This window comes from Bos mutus, chromosome 18 (genome assembly GCF_027580195.1).
Source record: "Bos mutus isolate GX-2022 chromosome 18, NWIPB_WYAK_1.1, whole genome shotgun sequence".
Classification (NCBI taxonomy): Eukaryota; Metazoa; Chordata; class Mammalia; order Artiodactyla; family Bovidae; genus Bos; species Bos mutus.
Window position 1 is genome coordinate 4456698 of NC_091634.1, and position 10478 is coordinate 4467175.

General features: G+C 45.4%; 1 protein-coding gene across 1 annotated transcript; it reads left to right on the forward strand.

Annotated features, from left to right (window-relative positions):
* The first annotated feature begins 8822 nt into the window (after positions 1-8822).
* LOC102267616 (vomeronasal type-1 receptor 4) lies at positions 8823-9731 on the forward strand. The gene has a single exon (XM_014480436.2). It carries the CDS (start codon positions 8823-8825, stop codon positions 9729-9731), a length of 909 nt encoding a protein of 302 aa, XP_014335922.2.
* The last annotated feature ends 747 nt before the right edge of the window (positions 9732-10478 follow it).

Genomic DNA, 10478 nt, shown 5'->3' on the forward strand with positions numbered 1-10478 from the left:
GCAGCCCAGCCCAGACCGTAGAGCTGCAGACCTTGTAGCGCCTGTCCCTTGGGAAGGTGGGCAGGCGGTCCACCCTGGCCAGACCTTGCCCTGGGTGGCGCCCCTGAAGAGGGCCAGCAGGATCTCGCTGGGGCAGCGTGTTCCACCCTGTGCGGCATGTGGGTGCTGTCACTGAGACTCCAATGCAGATGGAGCAGCCAAGACACAGGTCCACCTGGGCACATAGGTTGGCCAGAGAGGGCTCCTTGGTGGGCAGGGACTGGACCCTGGCAGTGCCCTCTCTGATCCTGGCCTGGTCCTCTTCAGGAGTAGTATCTGAGGTTTAGCTGTCCTCTGGGTCTGTTCACCCATGGTGACAAATCTGGGACAAGAAGAGCAAGGACCAAGTTTGGGGTGGAGGGCATGCAGGCCAGGTGACACACACCAGCCTCTCCCACGGGCAAGGGGCCCAGGAAGTAGAAGCAGGGAGAATTCTGCTGACTGGACAGAAGGTTGTCAGGTCCAGGGGAGCTGGGCCCCACTGACCTCGACCCAGCCAAGGCAACCCCGCCCCCCACCTCTGAAGGGTCTCAAGGGTCTTGCCTATGGAGAGTCACCTGGATGGATGGGAAGGAGGTTGCCTGGCAACAAGAGACCTGGAAACCAGGGGGAGCCAGTGATGGAGCATCAGCCCTGAGTCAAAGAACTCACCCACTGGGAAATGGAAACCTCCATAAGAGAACCAGAGACCTCAAGTCAGGTGAAAAGTGAAAGTGAAAAATCGCTCAGTCGTGTCTGACTCTTTGCAACCCCGTGGACTGTAGCCTGCCTGGCTCCTCTATCCATGGGATTCTCCAGGCCATAATACTGAAGTGGGTTGCCCGTTCCCTTCTCAGGGAGATCTTCCCAACTCAGGGATCAAACCCAGGTCTCCCACATTGCATTCAGATTCTTTACCATCTGAGCCACCAGGAAGACCCCCAAATCAAGTGGCTGTCCATAAATAAGGATGGCTAGAGCCAGCTGGGGACCAGGGTCCAGAAATCTGCGCTTCTCCTGGCCCAGCCCTGAGTCAGCCCTCCTGGCTCTGCACTAATTAATAGAAGAAAAAAAAAAGAAGAAGAAGAAAGAAAGAAAATAAAAAATATGGGCAGGAGACCTAAAACAGACATTTCTCCAAAGAAGACATACAGACAGACATACAAACACATGCAAAAATGCTCAACATTGCTCATTATCAGAGAAATGCAAATCAAAACTACAGTGAGGAACCACTCAGAATGGCATCATCAGGGATTCCCAGCGGCTCAGTGGTAAAGAACTCCCCTGCCAACGCAAGACACACGGATTCAATCTCTGGGTCAGGAAGATCGATTGAAGAAGAAAAGGACAACCCACTCCAGTATTCTTGCCTGGAGAATCCCATGGACGGAGAAGCCTGATGGGCTACAGTCCATGGGGCTACAAAGAGAGACTCTATGGATGTTAACAAGAGAATAGAGAAAATAAGAGGGTGGAGCCCAGAAAATATGCAAAATAACATAAAAGGTGCAGGAAAGCCAACTGCAACCAAAAGCTTTCCTGCCCAGAATGTCAAATCTGGGGGCAGGGCTGGGGAGTGGGGCGGGCGTGGGGGGGTTTGCCCAAAACCAAAATTTATGAATATGTTTTTTTTCTATTGCAACTTTTAAGATTTTCTTTTACCAACACCCTTTATTAATTTGACTATGGTAATGTCCACAGATGCTTCTCTTTGGCTTTCTAGGCTGCAGTCCATGGGGTCGCTGAGGGTCAGACATGACTGAGCGACTTCACTTTCACTTTTCACTTTCATGCACTGGAGAAGGAAATGGCAACCCACTCCAGTGTTCTTTCCTGGAGAATCCCAGGGACGGGGGAGCCTGGTGGGCTGCCGTCTATGGGGTCACACAGAGTGGGACATGACTGAAGTGACTTAGCAGCAGCAGCAGCAGCAGTATTTAGTTAGTTAGTTTGGGCCGTGCTGAGTCTTCGCTGCCCCTCTAGCTGTGGTGTGCGGACTTCCCGCCGTGGTGGCCTCTCTTGTTGGGGAGCATGGGCTCTAGGGCACATGGGTGTCAGTAATTGTAGGGAATGGGCTTAGTTGCTCTGCATGGAAGATCTTCCAGGACCAGGGATCGAACCTGTGTCCCTTGCATTGCCAGGTGGATTCTTAACCACTGGACCACCAGGGAAGCCCTTCTTTGCTTTTGTACTTAGAAAAGTTGGTTGAGTTTCTACTATTTTTTACCAAAATTCGGACGTCTTCAGTTGTTAGTTCTCCATTTCTGGCCATTTTCCTGTCTTGACACCATCTGTGACTCCAATGACATGTATGTCATTGATGTTGATAATACTTGATATTATCCTACAGACACTTTTCCCTCCCCACAGACATTTTTAATTTTTATTCCATCTTTTAAAACATTTTAAATTGTAGTAAAGTACACACCCCAAGGAAATTTTAAGGTACATTTTAAGTATACCATTCAGTGGAATTAGAGAGCATTCATATTGTAATCATCGCTATGATCCACGCCTAGAACGTTTTGTTTTGCAAGACTGAAACTCTGGGGACTTCCCTGATGGTCCAGTGGTTAAGGATCCACTTTGCAGTGCAGGAGACGCAGGTCCCATCCCTGGTCGAGAAACAAAGATCCCACATGCCTCAGGGAGACTAAGCCGGGGCACCGCAACTACTGATCTTGGGCGCCACAGCTAAAGAGAGCAAAGACCCGAGGCAACCGAAGATAAATAAGCAAACATGTTTTCAAAAGCAATAGAACAAGTTTCATGGCTGTAGCAATATAATTACTGTAGCCACATTAAAGAAAGTAAAAAAGAAACTATGTCAATTATTTTCACATCTTAAACTTTGTCCGCTCAAGCTATAATCAGTTCTGGAAAGATCTTGACAAAGATCAAGATGTTAAATCCCCTCTATGTTAAATCAGGCTTCCTTGGTAGCTCAGCTGGTAAAGAATCCACCTGCAATGCAGGGAAGCCCAGTTTGATTCCTGGGTCAGGAAGATGCCCTGGAGAAGGGATAGGCTACCCACTCCAGTATTCTTGGGCTTCCCTGGTGGCTCAGACGGTACAGGGGGAGGCCTGGGTTGAAACACCAGAACCAGGAGTGTTAGTATTTCTGTTGGTGTCTTTGCGACTTAGTACTAGTGATGGTAGTGACCTAGGTCCACAGTATCTCTATGGGTTGGGATTCATGGGGACAGAACCTCACAATGAATCATTTTCAACACATTATAAACATTCTCATACACATTTTCCCCAGACAGGGACAAGGTCGTACACTTCACAGAAGCAGTAGCTGTCTGACTTGCCTGGCTTCTCTTGACAAGCCCATGGCTATAAAATGTGGACTTGTTCACTGCCCAGAGAGCATCAATGCGCTGCAGGAGGAGCCCACTGTGGGGAGGTTTACATGTCCTTTTGGCGCTAGTGGTAAAAAAAAAAAAAAAAACTGGCAATGCAGGAGATATAAATGACACAGGTTCAACCCCTGGGTCAGGAAGATCCCCTGGAGGAGGGCAACCCACTCCAGTATTCTTGCCTGAAAAATCCCAAGGACAGAGGAGCCTGGCAGGCTACAGTCCATGGAGTTGCAAAGAGTGAGACACGACTCAGGGACTGAGCACACACACATATGTCCTTTCTGCTCTGTGATCTCTCAGGATGGAGACATCAGATTCATTTCCCAGAGAATATTCACAATTATCAGTTGATCATTTCTCTTTTTCTCTCTTTCCTTTTTATTTTTGAATTATGAAAGTATGATAACACATTTACAGGAGATTTGGAAAATACAGAACAAAGTTACATATGGTTCTACTATATATTATGATCATTTTTAAGTAGATAAATTATGAGTTTTAGTTGGAGTTTCAATATCAAACTGTCAAAAATTAATAGAATGAACATACAGACAGGTACAAAGATATAGTAGACCTGAAAAGCACTATAAACCAATTCAAAGTAAGTAAGATTTATACAATTTTCACACAACAGCAGGATACAAATTCTAGTCAAGTTCCCATAGACTATAAAATAGGAGACATTGGAACATATCCAGGGACATAAAACAAGGTGTAAAAATTTCATGATCTAAAGGTTCAATTGATCATTTCAATGATCAATTTCATGCATTCTAATGTTAATCTCTCTATATTTCCTATCAATGCTTTTTTAAATCCCTTTCTATATGTCCAGGAATGCTTTTTTCCAGTACTAATGGCCCAGAATGTGGTGAGAGGCTGGAGGTTCAATGAGAGACTTAAGGAGGGGGCTCCGTGGGTGACTTGGAACCAAGGACAAAGTCCTTGCAGAGTCATGTGGACGTGAGGGAGACCTGAGGATTCTGAGGAGGGAAACTCTGGTTTCAAAGGGGGCATTTTCCAGATTAAACAGACCTGAGGCCATAAATAGAAAGGGCTGTGGAACTTCAACTCAGGAGAAAGCCCAGCCTCTCCTCCAGACCCCATGCTGATGATCTGTGTGAACACATTTGGAACAGCTTGGAAAAGTGAGACCATGAGGGAAAATGCCCAACAGGAGACACAGTGAAGGGAGCCCCACTGCTCTGTGAGTGTCCCTCCCCTGGCTGTGACTTTCACTGTAAACTTGGGCTCTCCCACGGGGAACACAGAAAACTCTCCCTGCCCTCTGCTCAGCTGCTCACGGGGACCTTCTCAGTAATTGCCAGGAGTTGTCAGTAGTCCCCAGGCGTGGGTGAGGGTGATGAGCACTGGGGGTAAGATCTGCCCCTCACTGGAGACGCCCCAGACTCTCCATGCAGACAGTGTCACCTCTGCTCCAGATGACATGATAATGGCTCCTCTGTGGGGAGAGCGGGCCCAGGGACCCTGTCCCTATAACTGGGGCCCATCCTGACTGACACTTCCCTGCACAGAGTGTGGCGCCAAGTGCAGGCAGGTGAGTGCTCCCTTGTGTTCAGTCTCAGGGCAGGAAACAGGAGAGCTGGCTCTCAGCAGGAGAGGAGCTCAGAGCTGTGTTGTCAGTGCCTTGGGCAGGACAGGTGCTCCCCTGCCTTGTCCTGAGCTGCCCTGTCCATGCCCTGGCTGGCAGGTGGAAGGTGGGAATGTGCTGGGGTGTGTATCTGAGGGGGACCAGAGCTGTGAGTTCACTGCAAATCCCTGTGTCCTGGGGTCCCTGACAATGAGGGGAAAGGGAGGGGGGGTCACTGTGGAATCTGTTCCAAGTCCCTGTATGACCAGAGCCCTGGGCGTCTCAACCACATAAAAAATTATCTAGAGACCTCCTCAGACCTAATAGATTAGGGTTGAGTGTGAATAAGGTGGAATAATGATGTGCAGAGTTTGGGTTAGAACCTGAAAGTCCTGAAATAAGATCCAGTGACAGACACATACACACACAAACAGAAATACAGAGAGAAAGGCCGCCCTGTAACAACCTTCACATTTTCCTTCACGGGATGCAGTTGGCTCAGTAATTTCTGCCATAGTATCCTGTCTCGAGTCTCTCTGTGTTCTGTATTATGTATATCAATGTTGCTCATGTTTTTCTCCCTCTAATCAAACGACAAAATGCGCTCAGCCTCTTTAACATGAGGAGCAGGGGAAAGAGAAAAAAATTTTTGCACTGAGATAGAATCCAGTTAACCTCCAGTCTGCCAAATGAGTATAAAGGTTGCAAAGTAAAGTTTTTTGAAAAGATTAGAATTAGGAAGTAAAGCAGTTTCCCCTATGGTAATTCAACATTATATTTGGAAATACAGCTATCATCTGATGTGTGTATCTGCAGATATTCATATGTTGAAAACCTAAACCTTAAAGATACTGGTGTTAGAAGATGGAGCCTTTGGAAGTGCTCATATTAAGTGGGTGGGCGTTTGTGAACAGAATTCCTACCTTGTCAAAACTCATGGAAACTGACCTGCCCGCACTGGACTTCCCTCCACCCCCCCAACACCTGTGGGTGCAGAGAGGCTCCTGGGGGGCTGCAGGTTCTGGGATGTGTGTTCCTGACTCAGCACAAGAGACCTGCTCTGGGTTCATTTCTGACTCTGGCTGTGGGGGTGCCCCGTATGTGACTGTGTGGGGCTGGGGGGTCATGGGTCATGTGGGGTCAGGTATGTCCTGCAACCTGAGTCGTGGTTGCTGGTGTCAAGGAGACACCTCCCCTGTGGGGTTGGTCTCTGTATCCAGGAAATGTCCAGGTAGGAGATCTGACCACATCACTGACCCCAATAAATACTCAGCCCTATGGGAAGGAGATCCAACCAGTCCATTCTGCAGGACATCAGCCCTGGGTATTCTTTGGAAGGAATGATGCTAAAGCTGAAACTCCAGTACCTCATGCGAAGAGTTGACTCATTGGAAAAGACTCTGATGCTGGGAGGGATTGGGGGCAAGAGGAGAAGGGGACGACAGAGGATGAGATGGCTGGATGGCATCACCGACTCAATGGACGTGAGTCTCAGTGAACTCTGGGAGTTGGTGATGGACAGGGAGGCCTGGCGTGCTGCGATTCATGGGGTCGCAAAGAGTCGGACACGACTGAGCGACTGATCTGATCTGATGGGAAGGAGGTCATGGGCCATAACTGATTATTGAAATTGCAGTGTATCTGAAATGTACATCATGATTTAATATATGTACACATTGTGAGGGAGTCCACAGTTGACTGAATTGATGCATCCATCACCTCACATAGTAAGTGTCATCGCCTGTAGTCACCAGGTTCTACATTACTCCTCAGTCTTTGTTCATCTTATAACTGAGAGATTGTACCCTCTTCTCCCCTTTCCCCCAACCCCAGTTCCCAAGCAACCACCATTCGACTCTCTTTCTATGAAATTGAATTTTTTTTCAAACTCTACCTATAAGTAATAGAAGGCAGTGTTTGTGTATGAATATTTCACATACCAAAGTGTCCTTGAGTTTTACCCACGTTGTTGCAAAAGGAAAGATTTCCACCTTTTTAACCTGAGTAATATTTCACTGTGTAATATCCCACAGCTTCCTAATCGGTTTATCTATCAGCAGACCCTTGGGCTGTTTCCATGTCTCGGCTGTTGTAACAATACAGCAATGAACATAGGGGTTCATTTACAGATATTCATCTTTACAGATATTACTTCAAGATCTGATTTCATCTTGTATATATACTAGAAGCCCAATTGCTGGGTCATATGGGAGTTCTGGTTTTAACTTCTCAGGAACTTCCATAACATTCTCCACAGAGGCTGTACCCGTTAATATTCCCACCAACAGTGTGTGAAGTGTTCCTTTTTGTCAAGATCCTTGCCAATGTGTTATCTCTTCTCTTTTGGAAACTAGACACTCTAACAGGTGAGAGATGCTATCTCATTGTAATTTTGACCTGATGACTAGAGATGTTGAGCACCTGTCCACGTACCTTTAGGCTCTTTGTATGCAGTCTTTGAAAAAAAAATCTGTTCAGGTCCTTTCCCCATTTTAAACTGGATTATTTGGGGTTTTGCACAATATTATTTTACATTTTGGATATTCATTCATTCATGGATATGTGGATTGCAAATATCGTCTCCTATTGCATAGTTCCTTTGCCCTGCAGAGGCTCTTATATGATAAACTCTCACTCTTTTGCTTTTGTTGCTGTGCTTTTGTTGTCAAATCCAAACCATTACAGCCAAGATCAATTCAAGGAGCTTACTTCTTTCCTCTAGGAGTTTGATGGTTCCAGATCTTACATCCAAGTTTAATCCAGTTTAGAACATTTTTGTGTGTGGTGTAAGATAGTGTCCAGATTTTTTTTTTTTGGAATTTTAAATTTGGATATAATTGATACAACATTATGTCTGTTTCACAGGTACAAAATAACAATTAAATATTTCTCTACATTGCCAGTTGATCACGGACAGTCTAGTTTACATCTGTTATACATGTAGTTATATTTTTTTATTCGACCAGAATCTGTAAGGCTTTCTCTCTCTCTTTTCATCGTTAGATGTGGATTTCCAGTTTTCAAACACCACTTTGAAGGGACTAACATTAGTCCATTGCATACCCTTAGTGCCTTCGTCAAAAATTAATTCACCAGAAGTGTATGGGTTAATTTCTGCGCTTTCTGTTCTGTCCCATCAGTCTGTCTATTTTATGCATATTTTATGCAAATTTATGTTGCCATAAATTTGACATATGGTTTGAAATGAGGAAGTTGGATGTTTTGTTCATCTTTCATGTGATGCTTTGACTATTTGGGGTATTTTTTGGTTGTATACAGATTTGGGGATTTTTTTTTTTCTGTTTCTGTGAATACTGGCATTGGAAATAGTTGAACTGAGCCAACAATGTTGCTGAACAAGGCAGACATGTTTTCTAAGTTTATAGATCTTACATGAAGATAGAAGATCAGGTTATACAAGTAAATAGAGAGCTGTTGTATAACATAGGGAGCTCAGCTCAGTGCCCTGTGATGACCTAGAGGGGTGGGATGAGGGGATGGGAGGGAGGCTTTAGAGGAAGGAGATATAGGTGTATTCATATCTGATTCACATTGTTGTACAGCAGAAACTAACACAATATTTTAAAGCAATTAACCTCCAATTTAAAATTAAAAAAAAATAAAAGTAAATAGAAAAAATTCAGAATAGTGATGGTGAATGATTTAACTGGTATCAGAAGTATGTTATCCAGGTAAAGTCATTTCTCTGGACTATGACAGTGTCTTCCTTTTCAGGAGAAATAAAATGTGGGAATCTTTGTCCAACGGTGATTATGTAAGAAGACTGCTGATGGCATCACCAGCACAGCCTACTTTCTGCTCCAGGACACTCTGACATCCTCTCCATGTCTTTTCACAAAGATGCCCTGAGAACCACAAGCCAGACAGCCCTGAAAACCACGTATCTTATACAGATAGGAGTTGGATCTATGGCCAATATCATCCTTTTCTTTCACAATATCTCTCCGATCTTGCTTGGCCACAACCGGAGACCCACACCCACAGTTCTTGCCCACATATCCCTAGCCAATCTTTTGTTTCTTCTGTCCTCTGGAATTCCCCATATAATGACAGGTTTTGTTTTGAGAAACCCTCTCTCCAGTCTTGGGTGTAAGTTTGTGTATTACATACAGAGGGTGGCTCGCAGCACCGCCCTGTGCTCCACCTGCGTCCTGAGCACCTATCAGTCCTTCACTCTCACCCCCAGGAGATCAGAGTGGGTGATGCTCAGAGGAAGGGCCCCCAAGGTCACTGGTCCTTCCTGCTGCACCTGCTGGATGTTCAGTCTCTTAATGTACATCTACCTTCCTGTGAAAATCACTGGTCCTCAGGACACAGACAACTATACTGATTCCCAACACAATTGGTTCTGCTCAGTCTCAGGTAATGTCATAGGCTTAGGTTACTTGTGGCCCGTCTCTGATGCTATGTTTATTGGCCTCATGGTCTGGTCCAGTGGCTCCATGGTGCTTTTCCTGCTCAGACACCGCCAGAGGGTGCAGTATATCCACACCCCCACTGGACACCACAGATGCTCCCCGGAAACCAGAGCCGCCCACACCATCCTGATGCTCATGGTCACCTTCGTTGTCTTCTACCTGCTGAATTACAGTTTTGTTTTCCATATCAGTGCCTCTTTAGATTTTCGTCTGTGGTTGCTCCAGGTCTCTAATGTCTTGGTTTCTTGTTTCCCCACTATTTCCCCCTTCCTGCTGCTCCTGAGGGATCCTAGAACGCCTAGGTTCTGCTCTTGAGTCATTAGAATGTATGAATAAAGTGCTAAATATCTAGTAGACACCTTCAATAGTAACCGTAATTATTCTGTAAGTCCTCAGTATCCATTTTTTACTGAGATATAACTAACTTATATCTTTACTAACACATAGCATTGTATTAGTTCCAGATATACAACATGATGAATGTGCATTTGTATATGTTGCAAAATGATCACAATAAGTCTAGCTAGTTGCATCCCCTCACCTTCAGAGAAGATACAAATTTTTTTCTGGTGACACAAACTGCCAAGTTTATTTATTTAGCTAGTTTTTGTTATTATTTGGCTGTGTGGCATATGGGGTAATAGTTCCTGGACCGTCAATTGAACCAGCTCCCCCTCAGTGGAAGCTCATAGTCTTAACCACCAGTAAGTCCCTGTGATGAGAACTTTGAAGATTGACTCTCTTGTTGTTGTTCAATCGCTCAGTTGTATCTGAATCTATGAGACACCATAGACTGCAGGATGCTAGGCTTCCCTGTCCCTCACTCTCTCCCAGAGTTTGCTCAAATTCATGCCCATTGTGTGGATGATGCCATCCTACCATCTCATTCTCTGTTGCCCCCTCTCCTCCTGCCCTCATTCTTTCCAGCATCAGGCTCTTTCCCGATGAGTCAGCTCTTCACATCAGGTGGCCAAAATACTGGAGCTTCAGCATCAGTCCTTCCAATGAATATTCTGGGTTGACTTCCTTTAGGATTTCCTGGTTTGATCTCCTTGCAGTCCA